This window comes from Myodes glareolus, chromosome 16 (genome assembly GCF_982192425.1).
Source record: "Myodes glareolus chromosome 16, mMyoGla1.1, whole genome shotgun sequence".
NCBI classification, from domain to species: domain Eukaryota; kingdom Metazoa; phylum Chordata; class Mammalia; order Rodentia; family Cricetidae; genus Myodes; species Myodes glareolus.
This window is the reverse complement of record NC_142041.1, coordinates 31001348-31027033: the sequence shown is the minus strand read 5'-3', so window position 1 is coordinate 31027033 and position 25686 is coordinate 31001348. Positions and strand designations below refer to the sequence as shown.

Genomic DNA, 25686 nt, shown 5'->3' with positions numbered 1-25686 from the left:
CTGTAATCCTAGTGCTGGCAAGGTGTATGCCATCTAGGCTGATTGGGGGCACCAGGTTCAAAGACCCTGTCACAGAAAAATAAATGGGTAGTGATTAAGGAAGACATCTAAAATGTTGACCTCTGGTCTCTACATGCATCTGCACACATGTGCACACACATATACACCACATTTATAAAGTAAAGACCTGTATTTTTAAAGTAATCTGGATCCAGGCATGGCGGTACACACTTGTAATCCTAGGACTCATGAGTCAGAAGCAGGAGTTCTAAGTGCAAGGTCAGTTTGGTCCACGTAGCAAGTTCAAGGCTAGTCAAGGCCATATGAAAAGTACTTTTATAATTCTTTTTGTTTGTTTTATTTTCCAAGATGGTTTCTCTGTGTAACAGTCCTGGCTGTCCTGGAACTTGCATCTACCTGTCTCAGCCTCCCAGGTGCTGGGATAAAAGACCTGTGCCACCACTGCCTGGTTTAATTCCTTTTCTTTACTTGAGACTCCTTTCTTGTTCTTTAATCCAGACTGACCTATAGCTCATTTTGTAACCCAGCTTGGCCTCAGGTTTTCAGTCCTCCCCCAAGCCTGCTAGGATTGTATTCAGGCCTTGCTAGTGGGTGTTTCTGTACTTGGTTTGTTTGGCATGGCCACCTTCTACGGTAGTCCAGACTCTTTCAGGATTGTGGGCATTGTGCTCTTGACCTACTCCATTAGTTTGCTTTTTGTCACTGTGACAAATCCGTGAGGGGAAAAATGTAAAAGGGGGCAAGACTGAGTTCTGTCCAGGATCCACTGCTTTGGCCCGGGAGTGAGGTTGGCTATTGTGATGGTTTGAGCATGTGCCTCAGTGGAGGCCAGGAAACAGAGAGCATGCCTCTACTAATGGACGTCTCCTCTGTCCCATCCTCGCCTCGGCTTATTGAGTGGTGCCACAGTGCTCAGTGGGGGTCCTCTTTGTGTCCTCAGGCACTCCTAAGTGTGGGCTTTGCTAATCTCCACTCACTCAGACTGACAAATTGCCACTCACATTGAGCTTGCCTTCATAAAATCCTCAGAGCACTAATTTTGTAATGTTTTTCTGTATTTTTGAGCAGCGTGTTTTAGCTATTGATAGCTTTTCCTTCTTCTTATTAAAAACTGTTGATATTGATGCTTGGAACACTTGCCAAGAAATTTGTTGCTTATCTGAACTGCTGTTTTGTCAGAGTGATTTACCCCGAGTCAAAACTGAGATCGATGCCCTGAAGAATCTGAGACATCAGCATATATGTCAGCTCTACCATGTGCTGGAGACAAAAAACAAAATATTCATGGTTCTTGAGGTTAGTGGTGGGTCCCAGGCAGCCAAAAATGTTTTCTCGCTTTTTCAGTAGTTGAGAGAGAATTACATCTTCTTACCTGAAAAATTAGAACAATGTTTGCTCTTGTTTCATTTCCTTTGCCATGATAAAATAGTCCTCATAAGAAGTAGCTCAGAGGAGACGGGTGAGCCACAGTCCAGGGTCCCGGGAAGTCAGTGCAGCACAGACTTAACAGAGCAGAAGGAAATGATTGCTTGTCTGCTTGTGCTCAGCTTGCTTTCCGAAGTTTCCTACAGCTCAAGACCCCTGACTAGAGAGTAGTGCCACCCAGAGTGGACTTCTCACATCAATGAACTTAATAGAGATGATCTGCCACGGACATAGCCACAGGCCAACCTGGTATAGACAGTCCTCACTGAGACTCCTCCCAGGTGACTCTAGGCTGCTTAAGTTGATAAAGCTATTCCTTAAATGACTTAATGGTTCTTTCACCTTCCTGTAGGTTCCTGGGATCAAGGCCATCTCAATGGTTCTTTTTGTGCCTCTTATTAGTATATATTACTATACATATGTTTCACTGTGACATTTAATGCATATATGTTTATGTATATAAAATGTATTTATGTTTGAATATTTTGCCTGCATGTCTGTGTATGTGCCATGTGTGTATCTGTTGCCTATAGAGGCTACAAACTGTGTTGGATCCCCTGGGGCTAGAGTTATAAATAGCTTTGAGCTGCCATGTAGATACTGAGAAATGAACTTAGGTCGTCTGCAAGAGCAGCCAGTGCTTTTAACATCTCAGCCATCTGTCCAGCCCCTTATATAATGTTTTTTGATCATATTAATCCTCAGTTACCTTCTCTCTGTTATCACTGGTCCCCTTCCTCTTCTTAACTATCCCCGCTTCTACTTCCATGTCTTTTTTTTCCTTTTGATAACCCAGTGAATTTTCTGAGGGTTGCATATAAGATTGTGGGTGCCTTACCAGTGGCTACATCACTGAAGAAAATGTTTCTCTTCCCTTATCAATCATTAACTGTATAAATCCTGGAGAGGGGACTTTGTAAGCCCTTCCTCTTAATTACTTGTTGTATGCCTCCTACATGTGTGTGTTTTGTGGTGTGGTATGTATGCATATGTGGCAGACACCTGTGTTTGTGAGTATGTGTGCTTGCATATGTGCATGTGGAAACTCAAGAGTGTCTTTTTATATTGTTCTTTCCCTTGTTAAGACAGAGCCTCTCACTGAACCTGGAGCTTACTGTTTAGGGTAGGCTGGCTGGCCGGGAGCCCTAGGATCTGCTGGTCATTACCTCCTTGGTGCTGGGGCTTCAGATGTGTGTTGCCAACTGCAGGCTTTTATGTGGGTGCTCAGGGATCTGAACTCAGCCCTTATACTTGTTCAGCATGCGCTGCCCACAGAGCCGTCCTCTTGGCCCCTAACGGGCTCTTTGTGAGAGACTGAAAATCGCTCGTCTTTGGACAGTGACCAGCAGTAATTACTGAAGAAACAATAATTACTGCTGCTTTTCAATTTTGATTTTAGATGACTGTACTAAATGCGAGTACGTTAACTTGAGAATGAGTTTTAGTACTTTGTTATAAAAATATAAAGCCCTGAGTGAGCTTTTGAAAAATCACATTGGTAGTTGGTTTGACTTCTGTTTATTGCTAATAAAATTGCTCAAGGGAAGAATTATTGTTCTCCTTCCTGGAACAATTACTGAATTGTTGGATCCTGAGAGTGTAGTTTTAGATATGCTCACTCAGTTCCCTTGCCTTAAAGTTGAGCTAATACTGACTTCAGTGTGGTTTTACTTTCCATTCTGGGAAGTGATTCTGTCAGCTGTAACTGTGTGATCTTGCTGTTGAAGTACTGTCCGGGAGGAGAGCTGTTCGACTACATCATCTCCCAGGATCGCCTGTCAGAAGAGGAGACCCGAGTCGTCTTCCGTCAGATACTGTCTGCAGTTGCTTATGTGCACAGCCAGGGCTATGCCCACAGGGACCTCAAACCAGTAAGTGGCCCTGTCACAAATGCTCACCTGAGAGTCGAGCGTGCCAGGTGTCCGTGTGTTCTGTTAGAAACCCACCAGTGTTGCTCCTTAGTCGTTTTGTTTTGATCAGAATCTGTCTTTTCTTTTTCTTTCTTAACATTCTCTCACCTGTCAGTTGTATGTGACATGGGATGCCCTTGGAATTAAGATTTTATCCCTCGGAACAATGTGCCATTGGGCATTTTCTGTTCAGTGTTCTGTTTTTGTTTGAGACAACATCTGTCTATATAGCCCAGGCTGAGATACTCCTGTTTTAGCCACCTAAAATGCTGAGATTATATTCCTTTAATTTCAAACCATTTCTCTCAGAAGGGAGCAGTTCAGTAGGATTGACAGATTCTAATTTTAAAGGACTGAAGAAAAATGTGAGCGAGCAGTCTTCTGGTCTTTATGCTCTAATGTGGGTGACATAACTGAGTATGTATTTAATGTAGCTCATCGAACAGGGTCAGGGGCCTAGAGTAGGTCTGTGGCGGTGTTACCACCTTTTCATGTGTTTAACACCTCAGTCTTCAGTCTGAGCTCTGTTTAGTCTTAAACTTGCCTTTGGCAGAAATTGTCTTCACTTGTAGTTGGCCTCAGCATACTAAGGAGGAATAGTTTTTCCTCCTTGATCTTATTCTTTGAAGCCATCTCTTACTGAGCCCAGAGCTTGCTATTTTGGCTAGACTGTCTGGACAGTAAGGCTCAGGATACTCCTCTCTTTGCCTCCCCAGTGCTGGGATTAGAGAGGTGTGTGTTGTCATGCCTGGCTTTTTACATGGATGCTGGGTGTCTGAATTTAGCTCCCTCATGTTTGCAGAGTAAGCACTTTACCTAGGCCATCTCCCTAGGCCTCTCTCTTTTTCATTCTTTTTGTGGTTCTAGGACCTCAGGCATGCTGGGAAAGTGCTCTTTCTCTGAGCACCATCTGCAGTTCCCTGTCTTGTCTTCTCTTCCCTCTCCCCTCTCCCCTCTCCCCTCTCCCCTCTCCCCTCTCCCCTCTCCCCCCTCTCCCCCTCCCCCCCTCTCTCCTCTCTCTTTCTCTCTTTCAGTGGTGGTAATGGTGGTGGTGGAAACAGGGTCTCACTATGTGCCCTGGCTGGCCTGGAACTCACTACATAGACCAGACTGACCTCAAACAGATCCGCTTGCTCTGCCTCCTGAGTATGAGGGTCAAAGGTGTGTGCTTATTCCCAGCTCTATTTTTTTTCTAATCTTTTCATTAGGTTTCAGTGATTTAACTTACATTGGATCTCAGCTTCAAATTAAAACAACTAAATCAGTTTTAGAAATAAAGGTGGCATGTGATATAAGGAAATCAGAATACAGTTATCAAAATATCTTTGTTTTCCCAGGAAAATTTATTGTTTGATGAATATCATAAATTAAAGCTGATTGACTTTGGTCTCTGTGCAAAACCCAAGGTAAGTGTGAAAATAAAATACACGTATCTGTTGGTGTTATATTGCACTAACTTTCACTTAATCTTTATTGAACTTAGTTATATCCATTTTGAAAATTTTATCCTTAGCACTGGTAGTTTTATAAGTTTGCTAGATAATTCTGAGGTGAAATCAAGATTGTGAGCCACCACTATAGGTCTAGGATTTGTCCCCACAGGGGTCAATTGTAATGCCAGGTAACATGAAGCCATTATACTATGAATACTAAGTCATGTGTTTGCAGTTGAGTATGTTGCCGCTAGGTGCTGCCTTGATCATTTGTGTAGAAGCTGGGTATTTGGTGTGTGTCTAGTTTTTATTACACAGATAGTTATATAATTAAGGATTGGTTACACTCTGAGGTGAAGGAAGAGGGGGAATGGATGGCCATGGGCTTCTATATTTATTCCACTTGAAATGCCCCTAATTTGCATTCCATAGACAAGTCCTGGTGTTCTCTAGCATAACTTCTCTGAGGTGACTTTGAACTTCTCCGCTCTGCTGTCTGTAGCAGGTCTCCTGTGTGGCTGCTTGTTGGAGGCTTCCTTCCGGGTTCTCTAATGATGGTACTCCATTGCTAAAATGAGCTGTCTACACTCATTAAGAATGTTGAAATTGCAGGCTCCTCTCAGGCCTTGTAGTCCCATGATGATTTCCTGCCCCTCAGCATTAGCACGGGGAAGCAGATTTTGCCTCCTCAGTTTTGAATGTCTGATTCTTTCTTCTCCCACTGATGTCTATTCTGAGATTACCAGTGGAGGCTTGTGTCTGGGAAGCAGATGATTCAGGAGGCAGTTTCTCTCTGTTTTTTTTTTTAACAGACATAAAGCATATAAAGATCATCCTTTGACAGATAAGTTGCATTCTCCGTAGGAGGTGGGTGGAGATGTTTGTGGAAGACTTCATTAGCTTTTTTTTTTTTTTTTAATGACTGCTACAGATCCAACTCACAAAGACACCATCTAAGAAAATGGGGGTGGTGGGAAGGATGGCCTCAGCCTCCGTGGGGCTCTCACTTCTGGCTATGTTTCATTTGTAAACAAAATCTTAAGGTTTCTAGGTCGTTGCCCCCTGTAGGGCTCAGCACAGGAGTACAGCAGCAGCTTCATTTTCATAAGGCCTGTGCCTCTGGGAGAGCAGAGGAGGTCCTCAGATCACCAGTTAAGGCGGGGATTTGCCTTACACAGAGCCTCCTACTTACCTGTACCTTTTTCTTCCTGTGAACAAAAAGGAAGTTGTTGTGCATTTGTAAAGATTAGATGTTAAAGATAGGGACTTGAATTTGGTGGGTATTTCTTGAATACTTGGGGGTGGGAAATATTGGGTGCTTGGATGGATGTGAGGTTTGTTACTATGCAAATAAATATCTAGGGGAAGTATGGACTTGATTTGACTTAACTAAGGGGAAAAAGGACTTGTTCATGTGAGGTCGAGTGGTATTGAAATCCAGAGACTCACAGTTGGCATATGTGCGTGTGCATATACACAAAGAGCATTTGCAGAAATCTCTTGATTATTTGGAAGAGTTTTTTGTTTATTTGTTTGTTTTGTTTTTTGTGACAAGAATTCTCTTTGTAACCTTGACTGTCCTGGAACTTCTTCTGTAGACCAGGCCCAGGATGGCTTCAGACTCAAGAGATCTGCCTGCCTCTGCCTCCTAAGTGCTGGTATTGAAGATGTGTGCCACCACACCTGGCATGGGATGGTTCTTCATCTAGCCTTTTTTTGAATTCAAAAGGGAGATTTTGTCAAAATTTAATGTTTATTTTTGTTTTTTGTTAGACAGGGTCTTGTCTAACCCAGACTGGTCTCAAACTTTCTACGTAGTTGATTCTGGTCCTCTGCTTACAAATGTATACATTGTGCCTAACTAGAGACTTACTATTCTTCGTGGCCATAACTAAAAAGTTTCATTTTTATTTTATGGTAGGGCAACAAGGACTACCATCTACAGACATGCTGTGGGAGTCTTGCTTATGCAGCACCTGAACTAATACAAGGCAAATCGTATCTTGGATCAGAGGTAATTGTCCTGATGAGTTTGGGTTTTTTTTTCTGTCATCCTTGTTACAGTTGCTTTTTGTATAAAGTGTGCTGTAGTGTGTGAGGCAGGGTAAGCTAGGTGTGGCCGAACTCTATGGTGGCACACCCAGTTTTCAAAGACGTTCATTACCACAGAAGAAAAACAAAACTGTCCTTCAAGTGTAGCTGACACCCCAGGCCAGCGGTCCTGTCCGCGTCCTTGCTCAGAAAGCCTGGCTTTGCCTCGTTTGCACTTGATCCTTCAAGTTGTAGGCAGCCTGTCTTATTCTCTGGAGCTCAGGTGTTGCTGGCATTAGTGTTGTAAAGAAATAAAGCATGACTTTTCAGAAGTTTAGGAGTTGCTGGGCTGAACGTCTCCTCTCTTGCATACACTCTTGTATAGCAGGGACCTTTGGAGGGGAAACAGCACAGGTGCGAGCTGGTCCCAGCTTTCTTTACCTGCAGAATCTACCTTCCTGTGAAACATCTCTGGGGAGAAGTGCTGTGTGGGAGGACTTTGGAAATACCAGCTTGCTTAATTTGGAACAGGGGTAGATGGGATTTTGTATATTTTTAGTGGATTCATTTTCATCTCAAATTTAAAGTATTGTATAAAAATAGAATTAAGAACTTTGGCATATTTTTATTTAAATTTGTATTTATTTACATTTTCCTCTATTTACTTTTTTCTTAGAACATACATTTTATGCAGATCCTTTTTTAAAACCATATGAATGTAAATCAAGCATCATATCTTTATAACTATTTGTGTGTATGTGTGTATATATATCTCTATATATTTTTTTTTCTTTTTTTTTTTTTGGGTTTTTTGAGACAGGGTTTCTCTAGCTTTGGAGCCTGTCCTGGCACTAGCTTTTATAGACAAGGCTGTTCTCGAACTCACAGAAATCTGCCTGCCTCTGCCTCCCGAGTGCTGGGATTAAAGGCGTGCGCCACCACCTCCACCACCGCCCGACCATTTTATTATTTTTAATATATTGTCTCTTTTAAAAAACATCCTTTATCTATTTTGTGTGTATATTGGGCAGCGAATGCCACAGTGTACATGTGGAGGCTGGAGGATAACTTTCAGCGGCTAGTTCTGCCCTCTCACCATTTGGGCTTCAGGCATTGAACTCAGCTTGTCAGCCTTGGGAGCAGTGCCTTTACCTGTAAAGTCATCTGCCAGCCCTGTTTTGTTTGCTCTTTTATTTTAAATGGGCCAAATTTTTAATTTGTTCATTTCTTGCATTTGAAGTGCTCTTCCATGGCCTCTTGGCCTGAGATTCTTTGCTGTAGTCCTTACCCATTATATAGCTTTATGGGGTATCATAGTTGCATTCATTTAGTTTCTTGCTTTCAGTAACTTAGGTTGATTCGGTGCTCAGCATAAAGAGCCTTCGTCGTCTTGACATACACAGGCATATCACATTGGAAGCAGACACAGAGATGAGCTTCGAGCTTGTCTAAGGCTTTGGCAGTTATGTGAATTCACGTGCAGGGCTTTCATGGATGAGTGTGGTCCTGAACATTTCTTGTAAAGCTGTCCATCACACCTTCAGCAGCAGTGCCGTTTGGCCATGGCGGTGGGGTGAGGTGAAGCTGAATCTTGAGTGCACCTGAGTCCCTGCCACTGGGAGACTTGGCAGTGGCAGGGAAAATACTTATTTATTTACTTATTCGTTCATCCATTTATTTGTTTAGGAAGCTGCAGAGAAAATGTGTATTTATTTTGGGAGGATAGTTTATTGAATCTGATGCAAGAAAGCAGCAGCCTGGGCAGTAACTGGAGTACTGCCTGTAGCTTTATATATGTGTATTTCCTGAAGGTCAGGGGGGATCTTTTCTTTTTATAGTGTACTGGAGATTGAATATGTTAACACTACCACTGACCTGAGTCCCAACCCCTTTAGCTTTTGTTGTTTGTTTGTTTTTAAATTTTGAGACAAGGTCTTGTATTTTCAGTTGGAAAGCTGAATTGTCCAACCTGAGGTCTTCCTGCCTCAGCTTCCTGAGAAGAACTTTTTCTTTTTGGTGTATGTATGTATATATTCACATGTGTGTTTATAGCTGTACATGCATTTGTGTGCATAAATCTGAAGTGGATGTCAGGTTCATAGTTTCTACATTACTGAGGCAGGTTCTCTTACTGGACTCTAGTTGGCTAATTCCAACTAGTTTTGGTAGCCAGCGTGACAAGGGAATTCCTTGTCTCTGACTTTCAGGTGCTAGGCTTGGAAGTTACACTACCTGGCTTTTATGTGGCTTTGGGAATCTAAACTCTCATTCTCATGCCTGTCTGGAAGGTAATTATTCACAGAGCCAAACCCATTTTGTCTCCTATGCTGGTCTGGAACTCATATGTAGCTCAGGTTAGCCTTGAATTTTTGGGTGTTCTTGCTTCATCCTCCCCTCACCAGTGCTGGGAGTACAGATGTGAGTCATTATGCTGCAGACCCCTGTAAAGTGTGTGCTTGTCCCAGGGATGCTCTTTATAGCTTTATTCTGTTTACATGGATGTGTGTATGTGTGTACATATTGTGCATGCAGATGAAGGCCAGAGGACAGTTTATGGGAGTTGGTTTTCTCTTTCTCCTTCCACTATAAGGGTCCCAGAGATTGAATTTATGATGTTAGCTTGACAGCATGCTTGCTTCTTTACCTGCTGCATCATAAATTCATCTTGCTGGCTGTCTTGAACTCTTTTGAAATCTGGAAAATGTTTAGGCTTTCTTCCTTTTCCTTAAGCCCCACCCCACCCCACAACACACACACAGACACACACACATCACATCACATACACACACAGGATATCACAATGTAGTTCTAGTTGACTTGGAACTCACTATGTAAATCAAACTGGTCTCACAGAGATCCCCTGCTTCTGCCTCCTGAATGCTGTGATTAAAGGTGTGCGCCACAATGCCCAGCTTGTTTGTGAAACAGGGTATCATATAGCTCAGGCTGTGATCTTGCTAGTAGCCAAGGATGACCTTGAACTTTTGATCTTGTCTTTATTCCCAAGTGTTGGGATGGCTGATGTGTGCCACCAGAGTCAGTTTATGTGGTGCTGGGAACTAGCTCTTGTAGACCAGGCTGGCCTTGAACTCACAGATCCACCTGCCTTTGCCTCCAGAGTGCAGGGATTAAAGGTGTGCACCACCACCGCCTGGCATAGTGCTTCATTTTAAAGTAAACAATTGAGGTAATTCTGATGTTTGTCCTGCCTAGGATGTTCCATGGTAGGATTTCTAAAGGCTTTTTACAAGTTTCTCATGGGAAATGTTTCAGAGTTTTTTCTTCACCCAATTATTTTTATTTTACTTGTCAATTGATAGACTTATTTACATTTGCTTTCACATATGATTTTAGTTAATTAGTGTGTTCTCTTACCTAATTTGAAACAGGAGATGCCTGATTGAGTTAACTGGAAAGTCTAGTTTCCAGTGTGCTATGGTAGATTTTTATGGACACATTCCTATACTTTTTTTTCATCTTTTAGTTTCAGACATAATCTGTTTTGATCGCTCCTGGTATTTGAAAAGGCTGTGTTCATTTTCTGTATTGCCTCAACTGAATAAACGAAATATCTGACACCTCTCAGGCATACATGCTAACTTCTGGTCGCCACAGCTTGCAACACAGATCACTAGTTGACTTGACAGGCAGACTGTTCACATCAGCATTGTCACTGAGTCCTGTCTGCTGTGATTCAGTGGACAGGTCTAGGTTACCGGTTATCTAGTGCATGTGTACCACCTAGATGCTGCCTAGGTTGGTTTTACTTACAGTCCTTATTTCTTACAGCTTTCTAAGGATCGAATGAGGGGGAAAGCGATGACTCACATTTAGCCACTCTGTCACTGGACCACTTCCCCAGCAAGTGAACAGCGGTAGAATTCTCTAAAGGAACAGAACTTACTAGATTGAGTTATAGATTATAATTTTTGTAATCCAATAACGGCTGTCTCTCAACAGAAAGGCCAAGAATGTAGTAGTTGTCTGGTCCATGAGGCTGGGTGTCTTTGCAGTCTCAGTCTGGCGGGTGCTAGAGTCTGAGGAGAGCTGTGTTGGGATTCTGACGATACTGGCTAGAATAACAGTCACAGCAGCAGGATAGACACCTTTGTCAGTGAGAGTGAGGCTGAGCAGCCAAAAGCAAAAGCTTCCTTCTCCCACGCCCTTCTGTGTAGGCTGCAACTAGTAGGTGTGCTCCAGACTTAGGCTGGGTCTCCCCACCTCAGATATCTGATCACACAGCTGCACCTTGGTTTTAGTGATTCCAGATGTAGTCAAGTTGACAACCAAAATCAGCCAACATAGGAGCCGTGACTAATAATGTGGCATTATTGTTGGTCAAAGCCAAGTGCTGCTTGAATATATAGTTACAGCTCAGGACTCCTGAGACTCAAGGGTGTCTCGGAACGATGTAAACTTCCTTTGGAGTTTAGGATTTGTAGTACTGTGGTGCTAGCCTACATGTTTGAAAAGTCAACCACTGAGTTTTCTTAAGATCTCTCTATGTACAAAGGATTTTACAGCACAGCTTAATTACATTTGCAGATGGCTAGGAAGTTTTCAGACTGTTTTTTACCATCTCTCTACATGTTTACATAATCTTCATATGTAACCTTAAGCCCCTGGTAGCCTTAAAACTGTCTGAGAATTAGAGACCTGGCTTCGTTTGTTTGTCATGGCTCAGTTTCCAACCAGTTAGGAGTTATTTTCTATTCAATACTAGCATGTGCCTAGAGGACTATACTGAATTCAAAACCAGGAGGTCTTCCACTGAGTCAGTGACTTTGGACTTTCTGGGCTTCGTGTTCACTCTCTGTAGAATGAGCAAGTTGAATTGGCCGGTTCTTAGTTCTTTTCCAGCTTTGTGAAGATTCTGTGATTCTTTTTATGTTCTTTCTTTTTGAAATGTATTTTAATGCTATTTTTCTCCCTCTTAGGCAGATGTTTGGAGCATGGGTATTCTCTTGTATGTGCTTATGTGTGGATTTCTACCGTTTGATGATGATAATGTCATGGCTTTGTACAAGAAGATTATGGTGAGTAGTGTGGGTACAGAATTTCAGAATAAAAGTTGTCTGTGCTGCTTATTGTATGTTTCCACGGATAAAAGTACCAAAAGACAGATATATTCCAGGCTGCTAGAAGTTAAGACTGAGGTGTTATTTGGCCATGGTTAAAAGGAATGGAGTTGGAGATTGCTTTTTCCATTTTTCTCCTTCCTTCCTTCCTTCCTTCCTTCCTTCCTTCCTTCCTTCCTTCCTTCCTTCCTTCCTTCCTTCTTTCCTTCCTTTTTTTGTAATTTTTCTGAGATAGGCTTTCTCTGGATATCCCTGACTGTCCTGAAACTCATTCTGTAGACCAGACTGACCTCATCCTCCTGCCTTTGCCTCTCCCGAGTACTGTGATTAAAGGTGTGCATCACCATAGCCTGAATGGCTGCTTTTTCTTATTCTGGATGCCAATCACTCTTTTGATATTCAGTGTTTGAAAACTTACCAAGGTACGTGTTTAATACATGCATGCATACATATATATCTATCCTGCACACATTAACTGAAACATTTAACACAAGCTAAAAGTGTTCCATGTTTAGGCTGCTGCAAAATGAAAGAAATATATAAGATTCTTTTCCTGGTAAGTGTTATGTGTGTCTATGTGTATGTGAATACATGTGTATGATCGTTATGTGTGTCTATGTGTATGTGAATACATGTGTATGTTCGTATTTGCACTCATGCACGTGTCTGCGTATGGAGACAAGATATAGACGGAGGATGAAACTTGGTGACTGTCTGCTAGGGTCTTTTCTTGTTGGAGTCAACCACAAGGCTGTTTAATAAAGGAAAGGGCAAAGAATGCTGTAGAAGAATGGGATATGGGTAAAAGCAGCAGCTGAGAAAGAATTTGGTAGAAATCCTAGAAGTAAGAATTGGACAGGGTGTTTATAAAAAGTGCTTTTCTGATAGAGTGGTCAGTATAGCAAGTGCATAGTGATGGGAAAAATGTGGGGAGGAATGTTGAGAAGTTTTTGGATGGACCATGGAGTCCAGCCTTTCTGTAAGGAGAGACCCCAAGTCAACAGAATTGAAATGCCAGTCCTAGTTGGCTTGTAAGTCACTGGAATGTCAAATCTAAGGGTACTGGGTTTAATTTTCTTCTTCTTTTTCTTTTAATCAATAATTTTTCTTCTCTCCTAAGTTGTAAAAGACTCTTTCCTTTTTCTTTCTTTCTTTTCTTTCTTTCTTTTTTTTTTTGAAAAACATTCTTGTTAAATTACAGTAGATATTAATAGTAGACCACCTATAGATTTAAAAAAGAGCTGGGTGGTAGTGGCACATGTCTTTAATCCTAGCACTCAGGAGGCAGAGGCAGGCAGATCTCTGTGAATTCGAGGCCAGCCTGGTCTACAAAGTGAGTTCCAGGACAGCTAGGGCTACACAGAGAAACCCTGTCTGGGGGTGAGTGGAGGGGGAGAATGAAGGACCTCGTCAAATATTGATAATAAAATAGTATTTAAGCTGTGTTGTTAAGTGGACTGGCAGCATGATTGGGCAGGAAGAAGTGCTTCCTGGAGCCTCTGAGGGAAGCAGAGAACTGACCCCTGAAAGTTGTCAGAGTTGTCTTCTGACTCATACTTAAACACCGTGGCAAGTGCTCCCCCCACTTCACTAATAATAAATAAAATAAAAACTTAAAACAATACAGTGCTAATTGAAAAAGCATATCGTCAGTCTGAAAACAGAGCAAAGCCCAGCGTCTTTATTTTTTTTCCCGTGGCAGGAAATACTAGAAGCTGATGGCTGCTGTAGTCTGTGGAAGAAAACCAGGAGGGGAGGGGGCTTTGCTTTATGTATCTCTTCAGTTTGAATCATGTAAAGGTTTTACTTCTTGGTTCCCTACTTGCTCTGGCTAGTACTTCCTGTACTGTGTTAATAGAAGTGGTGAAACTTAGCAACTGTTGAGTTTCTTTTTGAATAAATGTTTTAATTTTTTTTTATTATGTTTCACCTGTGTGAGGGTGTCAGATCCTCTGGAACTGGAGTTACAGACAGTTGTGAAGCTCCCATGTGGGTGCTGGGAATTGAACCCAGATTCTTTGGAAAAGCATCCAGTGCTCTTAACAGCTGAACTATCTCACCAGCGCCCCCCATACATATGTGTATATGTATGTATGTATGTATATGTATATGTATAAATACATGGTTTTATATAGCCTAGACTGATCTCAAAGTTTTATTTTTAAATTTCAGTTATATACTTGTTTGGGGGCAATGTCACTGTGTAAGTGTGGAGGTCAGAAAACAATTTGTGGAATTATTTTCTAAGGTGTCAATCCTGGCGACTGAACTTGAGTTGTCAGACTTGGCAAGCACCAAGTCCCTACTTGCTTAGCCATCTCACCGGCCCCAGGTTGGTTTGTTTGTTTGTTTGTGTGTGTGCTTCATGGTTTTTTATTTTTGGGAAAGGGTTTCACTATGTAGCCTTGGCTAGCTTGCTATATAGACCAGGCTTGCCTCAAATTTACAGAGCTCTGTTTGCCTGCCTCTCACACTGGTGTACTGGGCTTAAAGGCAGACACCACCATATCCAGCTAAGGTTTGTAATTTTGAGGTGACGTCTCATACTGTATCCCAGGTTGTCCTGGAGTTCATTCTGTAGCCCACGTTGGCCTTAATCCTTGCAGTCCTTCTGCCACACTCTGTTCTGAGTGCTGAGATTATACACTCAGCTCTTAGTCTTAGAGGGAAAGCTTTCAGGGTTTTCCTATGGCATGTGATGGTAACCCTAGGTTTTCATTATGTTGAATTGAGGTAGTTCTTGTCTATTCCTTTTTTGTCAGGTGCTGTTATGGAGTGGTGTTAAATTTTGCCATATGCTTTTCTATATCAATTTAGATGAAAATGTGTTTTTCTCCCTTTTGTATAGTTTTTTAATTTGATTTGGTCTGTTGAGCAGTCCTCAGACCTTGTAATAGAGACTGTATGGTCCTGGTGTATATAATCCCTTTAATGTGTTGTTAAACTTGTTTTGCGAGAATTGGTACTTTATAGATAGGATGGTACATTTTTAGTGAGCCGTTGTGGAGAGTGGGGAGGTAACTGTACCAGCCAGCTGTGAGTCTGTAGGTATACAGAAAAAGGGCTCTCTGTTTTGGAGCTGCGCTGAAATTTTTATGCCTATGGCATGCACTTTAGACTTTTTGTTGAAGTTTTTGTTTTATCTTTTAAAATTTTTTTTAATCTATCTATCATTCATCTATCTATTTTCTAAAAAATAAAACAACCATTTTTTTATTTTACATACCAATCCTAGTTCCTACTCCCTCCTCTCCTCCCCTTCCCTCCAGCTATTCCCCCCATACCACCCCCATCCACTCCTCAGTGAGGGTAAGGCACATTGCTTTGGGGAAGGTCCAGGGCCCTCCCTAATACATTTAGTTGAGCAAGGTGTCCATCCAAAGAGAATGGGTTCCAAAAAGTCAGTACAAGCAGTAGGGATAAATCCTGGTGCCATCCCACAGTCTGTCCCACCCATAAACTGTCACCCACATTCAGAAGGACTAGTTTGGACCTATGCTGGTTCCTTCCCTGTCCAGCTGTGTTGGAGAAGGGGCCACTTGCTGGTTTCCAGCTGCTTAGCCCTAAAATAATCACACAGAAACTGTATTATTTAAATCACTACTTGGCCCATTAGCTCTAGCTTCTTATTGGCTTGCTCATATATTAAATAAACCCATTTCTATTAATCTATATATCGCCACATGGCTGTGACTTACTGGGTAAAGTTCTGGTGTCTGTCTTCAGTGGGGCTACATGACATCTCTTTACCTCTGCCTAGCTTTCCCTGCCTAGTTCTGTTCTTCCCTGCCATAGGCTCAAAACAGTTCTTTATTCATTAACCAATAAAAGCAACACATAAGCAGAAGGACCTTCTACACCACAGCTGGCATTGGTGAGCTCCCATTAGCTCAGGTAAACTGTTTCAGTGGGTGTACCCATTTTGGTCTTGACCTCTTTGCTCATATTCTCACTCCTCCCACTCTTCAACTGGACTTTGGGAGCTCAGTCCAGTGTTCTGCTGCGATCTCTGCCTCTGTTTACATCAGTTGCTAAATGAAGGTTCTATGGTGATATTTAAGATATTCATCACTCTGACTACAGGGCAAGACCAGTTCAGGCCCCCTCTCCTCTATTGCTTAGGGTCTTAGCTGGGGTCATCCTTGTGGATTTCTGTGAATTTCTCTAGTGCCAGGTTTCTTGCTAGCCCCATAATGGCTCCCTCAATCAAAATATCTCTTTTCTTGCTCTCATCTCTGTCCTACCCCCATATTGACTATCCCGTTCCCTCAAGTTCTCCTCCCCACTCCCCTTCTACCCTCGTCAGCCCTCCCTACTCCCCCCACCCCCATGTTCCCGGTTTTGTCAAGTGTTCTTGTCTGTTTCCACTTTCCAGGTGTAGTATGTTTTTCTTAGGGTTCTCCTTGTTACTTGGTGAAGTTTTGTTTTCCTTCTGTCACTGTTCTCCAAGGGCTTGCGCCTTCTGTCATGTAGGCTGTGTGTCTTTGTTTAGCTGGCACATGGTTGCCCAAAAAGAAAGAAAATGCTTGCTGTGTGTGTCTTACTCCTTTGTCACGAGAATAACACTTGACATCTGGGAGCTGTGCTGATTGGCCAGGTTTTGTTAAAGAAGACAGTGTCTGTTATGTTTCCTTCTGTAGTGGAGGAAGCAAAGGTAGAGACTTCAATAACATCCTCAGGGTCTTATGACTGCCCGAGCCCAGAGCACGATTTCTCAGTTCTGTAGTTGTTTACAAAAATCACTGGCACCAAGAGGAGACATGACTTCCACATGAAGCTTATTTTTGCACCTATTGACCAGAATGCGCCCAGGCATCCCTTCGTATCAGGTTTACCATGGTTACAAGTTCACTTTCCTTGTTCCCATTAGGTGTTGAATGCGTCAGCTTTTCCACTGACAGGATGGCATTGCATCCTGACTAGTTCTGATTTTGTTCATCAGTATTGTTACAGCGTTCCAGTAATTTTCTGAGTCCATTCCAACTCTGTGGAGCTCTGAGTTCCTTGACTCTTGTTTTGTGTTTTCCTTACTGTTAGGTTGAAGTTTTGAATGCTGCTGCTTCTGTCATGTAATAATAACTGCCACTGACAGTTGGCGTTGTGCCATTACTATTTCTAAATTGTTTAAAAACTGAATGGGCAGGACATGTGATGGCACATGTAATTCTAGCCCTTAGGAGATGGAGGTCACTCGAGGGCCAGGAGTTCAAGGCCATCCTCAGCTACTTAGTGACTACATGAGACCCTGTCTTAAAACAAAACAAAACAAAATAGTAAAACAAAAAAGGACTGGAGATGTAGTTCACTAGGTAGAGTGCTTGCCTAGCATTCATGAGGTCCTGGGTGCTATCCTTAGCATTTTATTAATTAGGAGTGGTGGCATATGCCTGTGATCCCAGTGCGCGATAGATAGAGGCAGCGTATCAGGAATTCAGAGTCATTCTTGGCTACATAGTGAATTTAAGGCCATCCTGGGCTACATGAGACCCTGTTCCTCCCCACCCCACAAAAAAACGGAGCTCTATTGGCATTGTTTTTTTGGAGGTGCCATCCATCTCCTTCTCTGCATCATGGCTGTCCTCAGACCTCTTGTGAAGCCCAAGATTGTCAAAAGAAGGATCCAAATGTCCATCTGGCACCATTTGCACTGCAGTGATGAAGTTCAGCACACATGGTGGAAACCTAGCAGCACTGGCAACAGGTCCAAGGTCTGCATCTTGGTGCTTTTGGTGTTGGTTATTGGAGAGAAGAGAAAACAAAGCACATGCTATCCAGTGGTTTCCAGATGTACCTGGTCGGTGGCTTGAGGGAACAGAATCTTAACTGGGTTGAGATTACTCAGTTTTCCTCCAGGAACCCCAAATCCATTGCAGGAAGAACAGTTCAGTGGGCCATCAGAATCGACTGTCCTGGTGCCAGGCTGTGTGGTGAAACAGACAAATGGCTGTGTGCACACTTATTTGTAGTTAACACAAACGCATGATAGCAGGAAAAGTGCACTGGGCAGTACAGGCTCACCAGAGTGTTTGCCTATTCAGCTGTAGGTTGAACCCTATTCAGACTACCAAGATTTTTGTAAAAGTGATGGTTCATAGTCTGTGGAAACCAAGTTACATTAGGTCCATCATGTTCTTAATTTACTGACTTGACTGGATCTTAGACCACTATGCTGTTTGCTTTCCTTTGCTGTTTTGCAAATTCACATTCACACGGCAGATGTGACATTAACACTATTAATTATTACTATTGTTTAATCAGCATATTTATTTATTTATTTATTTGAGTACACTAGTAGATCTTGAATAAATCTTTTGGGGGGCTGAAACTTACCTTAAAATAATATGAAAGTGTTTTGCCCTAATAGTAAAATCCAAGGTTTTGTTTTTGGCAAGTTGAGTGCCTTTGCAGCGGCATGAATGAGGTAGAAAATGTCTAATTCTTATTTGGTGGAATTTGGCCTTCCTAATTAATATTATTTACTAATACTGTGCATTCTTTCTTCTACTCTGAATTTCATTTTTTAGTTTTTCATGTATTTGCAAGTTGAAAATTGATTCAAATTAGGATTTTTTTATGCATTATTGTGGAATTTAATTTCACACATTATAGATTTTGAAATTTATTGTAATCTTGGCTCAGAACTATTGTTCCGAGTCGCAGTGTAATGCAGTCTGCTGGTTGAATCTAATTAAGGTGTTGTATCACTTGCATACAGTATGTATCTGCCTAGAATGTTCTAAAAATTCTCACTTGGGACTCTTACAGCCCCCAGGTCTTGACTGAAAAGCCCAGCAGTATTTGACATACTGTGTAACTTACTTAGGAGGTGGGCTTTGTTTATCTTTCGCATTTGTTGGTGATGTTAACCAAAATGCTGAGCTTCCATTTTCAGCATGATTACTTAGGGATTGCATATCAATCTTAGTAAAGTCATCTGTTTATTTGCTATCACTGTATTTGAAGACAAGCATGACCATACCTCAGTTTTGGTACACACATATTAGTCTATGTAATTTAGAAGTTAGAGTTGGATAGCCTAAAGGTAAAACTGTTTATCAGTTGTTACTTTCAAATTTAAAGGAAATGAACGAGCTGTCTCTTTATGAGATTATATTTTTATAATTTTATAGAGTTGACTATAGTGCTGTCATTGTGTATTGGAGAGACTGCCTGCCTGCCTTAGTACCATGTGCAAAATGAACCATTTCAAGACTGCTAGAATCCCCAGGATTATTCTTTGCCCATAGATCTTTCTCCTCCTCCCACTTAGCTTTCACCTCCTGTTGCTCTGTTCTCGTTTGCAAGGTAATCACTCTTAAATAAAGAAGCAGGGTTTAGGGGTGCAGCTCTGGTTGGCACAGGGCCTTCTGTGGAGGTGCCCTCCTCAGTGGCATTGTTCCCTGAGGTCTTTTCCGATTGCTCTTTGGATGTATATTTTACTATTCAAATCACCCCTCTCTGTTCTTGTAGGCTTCCTTGGACTTTATAGCACAGCACAGCGGAAGAAGCACTGCCTGCCTCTCGGTCTTTTTCTAGCCAGTTAAAACATTTTGCTCTGTAACTGGTTTTCAGCCTTGGCTCTGTTGTTGATACTTGGGATGCAATCATTCTTTACTATGGTGGTGGAGTGCTATAGTACTGCAGTGTGCAGCAGCGTTTCCGGCCTGACTTAGTAGAGGTCAAGAGTATCCCCTGACCCTGCATGCTCCTGCAAAGCACAGGGCATTTCCTCATGCCAGCTGTGTGGTACATGCCATTTGGAGCATTCCTGCTTTTAGCTAAGTTTTTGCTTGTTTGCTTTTTTTTATTTTTATTTTATTTTATTTTATTTTTGCTTTTGAATGTTAGTTTAAGGGCATAATATTTCTTTTACTTTGGTAGTTATGAGCCTGTTTTGGAGTATCAGAAAAGCAGGGAACCTGGAACCAGACCTCTTCTCGGGAGGATGCTGGGAGGTGAGACCCTAACTGAAGCTGCAGGAAAACCTAAGGGCAGTGGCTTAGCACAACTGATTTACTCTCCCACAGTTGGAGTGGGCACCAGCCCGGTATTAAGGAGTGAGGGAGTAAACAGCAGTCTGCAACTCTGCAACTGTTAGCGTGGGGAAAGGCCACCCAGAGCTAGCACAGAGTCTGACCAATGAGTGACTTGCAGGGGAGCAAGTTCTGATCAGAAACTGAGGTGGGCGTGTGTGTGTGTGTGTGTGTGTGTACATGAAGGCAGATCTGTGGAGGCAGAGGACAACTTTTGGTTTGTGCTTTCCACCTTGGTGACGGTCTCTCATTGTTCCTGCTGTTGTGCCATGTAATTCAGGCTAGCTGTTCTGTAGGCTTCTGGGTGACTCTGTCTCTGCTTACTGTCTCCTAGTAGTAGTGCTGGAATTACAGTTATAGCTCCACACAAGGATTTTTAAAATGTGGGTTTCTGGGATTGAATTCTGGTTGTCCAACTTGTGTGGCTAGTGCCTTTACCCACTGTGCCTCCGCCCCCCCCACTCCTGTTTGTTTTTTGAGACCTTGAACTCCCCTTCTCCTGTCTTAAGTACGAGGATTACAGGTGAGTTGTGGTGGAATAGTCTTTTTGTACACTGTGAAGATGTGTTGCTCTCATTGGTTTAATAAAGAGCTAAATGACCAGTAGCTAGGCAGGAAGAGGTTAGGTGGGACTTGAGGAGAGAAAGAGAGAGAGAGAGAGAGAGAGCCCTCTGGGATGAAGGAGGGTCTGTTGGTCTGAGACATGACGAGAAGCAAGATTAAAATGCTCTACTGAATAAAGGTACCGAACCATGTGGTAAAATATAGATAAGAAATATGGGTTAATTTAAGTTGTAAGAGCGCGTTGGTAACAAGCCTAAGCTATTGGCCGGACATTTATAATTAATAATAAATCTCTGTGTGGTTATTTGGGAACTGGCTGGTGGCACAGAAAATACTGCCTATGGTGAGTGTCTCACTATGCCTAGTTTTATACAGTGCTGGGGACTGAACAGGGTCTTGTACATGTTAGGCAGTCATTCTGCCAGCTGAGCCACATTCCCAGCCCTTAATTTTTTTGTTATATTAGTTGAGCACAAGTTCATGCTTTTAGCCATTTAAATGTCCTGTTAGTATTCTATGCCTGTTTTCTTTTAGAGTCTATGTTTTTTTGTCCACTTCGTTCCTTTAGTCAAAAAATATTAATTCAGCACCTTATACACACTAAGGCCAGACAGACACTATTCTAGGTCAACAGAATGGCAAAATGTGTAGTAAGGAGCTTGGTTTTGAATGTAGTGAGGCATAAAATAGAAACTGATGGTGGTCATAAGGGCTGTAAAGCAAGTCGGAATGACTGTGATGAGGTGCTGTGGTGAGCACGGACTGGGCAGGGTGGTCACCACTGAAGCACACTCTGCTGTCATCTGGTGCAGGTGTGGCAGGCAGAGGGAACCCTGGGAACTGAGGCCCAAGGCAGACAGCTTTCATGAGTGACTAGTGTGGTGAGGGAGAGTGGGACATTAGATGAGTTTGAGAGGTAGCAATAAGTGGGGTGGACGTGAGGAAGCAGACCACCCTGAGCGAGCTGGGGGACACAGGGAAGTTAGAGTAGTGAGGCGACATGTCTTGCCCCACTATTTTTAGAGTCTAAGTGGGAGTGAGCTAAGACTAGACTTCAGGGGACAGTGCTGCAGTCTGGATGTGCCACAAGAGGCTGGCTCATGATGGTGTAGATGAGATTGCTGTGTTGTCTTTTGAGCACAGCTCGGATGCTGATGAGTTGAATGTGCATGTGAGTGGAAGAGAGGTCTGACATTGGGGGGCAGAAGAGCAGGTGTAATGCTGGCACCTTAGCGACTTGCAGGCCTTTTATGTGACTAAGTTGTCATCTCTCATTTAGGCGGCAAAGTCTTTTTCCTGATGACTGTTACTCTTCTTAGTGTTTTGCTGTTTGGAAATGTCACATGTTTGTTTTGTCATGATAGTCTTAAAGTTTTTGGTTTTACTGTTTTGTCTGGGAAAAATTCTAAAAACAACCTCCCCTGCTTTCTGTAACTACTCTTAAAATATTCTGTTTGCATTTAATTTGGTTGAAGTTAATTTTCATGCATGCTATGAATTACACATTTCAGCTTATTGTTTTTGTTTGTTTTTTGAGACAATGTTTCTCTGTGTAACAGTCCTAGCCTTTTCTGGAGCTTGCTTTGTAGACCAGGCTGGCCTCAAACTCACTGAGATCTGCCTGACTCTGCCTCCCAAGCGCAGGGATTAAAGGCATGTGCCACCACCACCCAGCAACATTCAACTTATTTAGGTTTTCTCAAGTAATTAACTTGTTATTATAGCATCATTAAGAAATTTGACAGTTTCCTGGCTTTGCCCCAGTTCGCCAAGTTGTAAGCATTTCTCTCTCTCGTCTCTTCCATCCCTCAGAAGATGTTTGCCTAGGGAATCTTTTAGAGGGCTGGGAGATGGGTGACAGCACTTTCCTCACAGACCTGACCCGAGCTCAGTCCCCAGAACCACGGCAAAGCGGGATGGAGGGGACCAGCTCCACAGTACCTTCTGCTCTCCATACATGTGCTGCATTCACACGCACATATTCATGCAATAGTAATGTTTTAAATAAGAAATTGACAGTTCAGTGATTGGGAGTTGTACATCATGTGTGTTAATGACTTGTTTGGTTCTGTCTTCAGGCGGGATACCAAACCAAGGCCTTACACTCGCTAGGCCAGCAAACACTCTACCACCGAGTTCACCCCCTGTCCACTGTGACCTAATTTTTTTTTGAGGGGGGATTTCGAAACATGGTTTCTCGGTAGCTTTTGAGCCTGTCCTGGAACTCACTCTGTAGACCAGGTAGGCCTCAAAATCACAGAGATCCTTCTGTCTCTGCCTCCCATGTGATGGGATTAAAGGTGTTCATCACCACCACCCGGCTCACTGTGACCTATTTTTACACACATGTCCTGCTATCAAGTACGTTTTGTTGTTGCTTGTATGTCAGCTGATGATTGCTCTAAGGTGATCAACTCCTGTTTGCTCTGGTAATATAAAATAAATGTATTCTTTCTGCTGTTCCTGTAATCAATGTGGATTTCTAAGCCTGGTGTGTGTGTGTTTCACTGTTAATTGTAGTTATAGTCTCAGTACTGTAGTCCTTTTATGACATGTGAATAATTTAGAGATGCTGATAGTATTTAATTTACTGGATTTGTTTTCCTGTCCAGAACTGGGAGTTGTTTTTATTGACAATGTTCACCGAATCTTGTAGTTGGCAAAATATTGACAGTTACAGAAGCAAAATGTAGCATTTAACTACAGTAGAATATTAGCAAGGCAGGTTGGAGCAAAATTGTCTTCAATGTTTTCTTTCCTTTTTTTGTAGAGAGGGAAATACGATGTTCCTAAGTGGCTCTCTCCCAGTAGCATTCTGCTTCTCCAACAGATGCTGCAGGTAAAGTTTGTTTATTTTTAAATAATAGAATCCCACTGTAGTCGTTTGATTTAACTTTTAATATATCTGTGGGACTGCTGCATTTATCATTGTTAGCTTAAAAAGGATTGCATTTATCATGTATCTTGTAAATATCCGCTCTGAGTACCTCTGTAATTATGTTGTAAGCACAGTTGCTTTAGACTTTGCCTGTCTTTGATGGTGTACTTTCTTAAACCTTTATTTGTTTATTTAATAATCATTCTGTTTTCTTGAGCTTTTTGCTCTCCTCTCCGTTTTCTTATTTCTATTCTTGCACATTGGGCATGTAGAAACTACTGAACAAACGCTTGGATGGACGGATGTGTGCTCTGTTGACTCGTGAGCTAGTGCGCTTTTCAAACCTCATTGTGCATCTGAATTGCCAGGTGGGCCTGTTAAAACACATTGTCTGATATAACAGATCTCAGGCAGGGACTAAGCACTCCCATTTCCAAAAGGCTCCTGAATGGTGCTGATGCTGATGGTTTGGGGCCACGTTGAGAATGACTGTTTGATGGGCTGATGGGGAAAGGCAGAGTGCTGAAGTCTAGGGATTCACCCTGTTAGTCAGTCAGTGAGTCCATCTTCTAAACTGTGGTCTGTAAAATGGAGGGCTGAGTCTGAGCCTACTGCACTGCTCTGTTGTGTAGTTTGGATATAATGAATTGGAAATACTTGGAAAATAGTGAATTATTTTATTTATTATGTTCCCTGAACATCTTCTAGTTTTTCATCGATTAAGTCATCTCTACCTTTAATTTAAAATGTACCTCAGGCTCACCCACTTTGATTAAGTAGAACCAGACCACCAAATCTCCATAGTGAGATTGAAAAATGCCTCAGCCTTTCTTCTAGTCCCCAAAACTTAATCTTTGTTGATTAATTTTTCTCTCCTCACATTTGAACTTCACAAATGGAAACGAAAGGTGTGCTTTTCAGCTTGTTCTCTGTGATTGTGAGTGAATCGGAAGTAGAGATTGCATATTCAGTGTGAATGCCCTGTACTACGCTTGCTTGAATACTAAACTGGTGAATATTTCCCATGAATAGGTTTTCCAGCAAAAAGACTATTACATCATACAATAGATTGACTGAACTTCATGAATAATGTCCATACCAATGAAGTTCGTGTTTGTTAAACATTTATCTTGTAGGCCTGTGTTGGTTGCTATAGTTTTCTTGCCTCAATTGCCTTTTTAAAGGATTCATTCCAAGGCCATTTTAAGGTCTTTGACAGCGTTGTTTGTGATGATAACGTTTACATCTGTTCTGGTGCATTCTGAGCTCCCAGGAGCCTTGTAGTCTCTGTTTGAAATGTGCTTCAATGGCCACTAGGTGGACCCAAAGAAACGGATTTCTATGAAAAATCTCTTGAACCATCCCTGGATCATGCAAGATTACAACTGTCCTGTTGAGTGGCAAAGCAAGACGCCTGTAAGTATAAAACCCAGAAGTTTGTGTGACTTCAGGACCTGCAATGATCTCCTCTGAATATGAGAGAAGATATATTACCTGGATTGCTGCTGAGAGGCTTCCAGCCCAGTCCTATCTTACCTGCCACTCACTCTCTGTGCCAGTGAGCGTTTGCTTAGCCTGCACTACACATGAGAATCACCCAGAACCTGGAGTAGTGACACGTGCCTCTGGTTCCAGTAGGTAGGAGATAAGAGCATCCACATCACCAGCAGGCCCCGCTTTTCATCCTAAAATACTTAATTAGTGCTTTTAAAAGCTCCCAGGTTTTTGCCATGTGCAGTCAGGATTGTGAACAGTGCTCTGGGAGTCTTGAATAAGTTATTTAACTCTGCTTAACCTGTTTATTCATCCGTAGAAATAGGTTCAACCAGCCCTGATTCCCAGAGTAGTAATGAAATCACATCAATTTTCAGACATCTGAGTTTGAGGAATTTTTTGTACCCTTTATATTTATTAATTCATTCAAAAGTAACAGTAACAGTTGAATGCAGTGACACATGCTTGTCCCAGCACTTGAGAAGTTGAGTCAGGAGGATTGCAAGTTTGAGGACAGCCTGGCCTATATACTGAGACTGTCTCAAAAGAAAAAAAGCAGTCAATAAATCCATTACATATCATGAGTAAATATTTTTGTGAAGAAAAAAATACTGAAAAATAGACAAAGGAGTGTCATATTGATGTCTTTACAAGCTTCTGTGAGGTCTGGCATAATATCAGACACCTGTATAGTTTCCTTTTCTGCATTTAGAAAATGCAGCCTCACCCAGACAGAGAGGGAACAGGGGGAGTCCTTTAATAGCCCTTTCAGATAGTTTCTGATCATTCCTTAAAGTGTAGTTCTTTCTTTTTTTAAAA

At 42.1% G+C, this 25686-nt stretch overlaps 1 protein-coding gene across 3 annotated transcripts in view; it reads left to right on the top strand.

Moving 5' to 3' along the window:
• The window catches only part of Melk (maternal embryonic leucine zipper kinase), a 66675-nt gene that overhangs the window by 7123 nt on the left and 33866 nt on the right, over positions 1 to 25686 (top strand). For 2 of the 3 annotated variants that reach the window (XM_048420188.3, XM_048420187.3), the window contains exons 4-10: positions 1201 to 1317; positions 3174 to 3317; positions 4694 to 4762; positions 6711 to 6803; positions 11758 to 11856; positions 23266 to 23334; positions 24691 to 24789. In XM_048420188.3, coding sequence (XP_048276145.2) covers positions 1201 to 1317; positions 3174 to 3317; positions 4694 to 4762; positions 6711 to 6803; positions 11758 to 11856; positions 23266 to 23334; positions 24691 to 24789 — 690 coding nt within the window. The remainder of the gene's footprint in view (positions 1 to 1200; positions 1318 to 3173; positions 3318 to 4693; positions 4763 to 6710; positions 6804 to 11757; positions 11857 to 23265; positions 23335 to 24690; positions 24790 to 25686) is intronic. The other variant, XM_085677206.2, reaches the window with a different exon arrangement.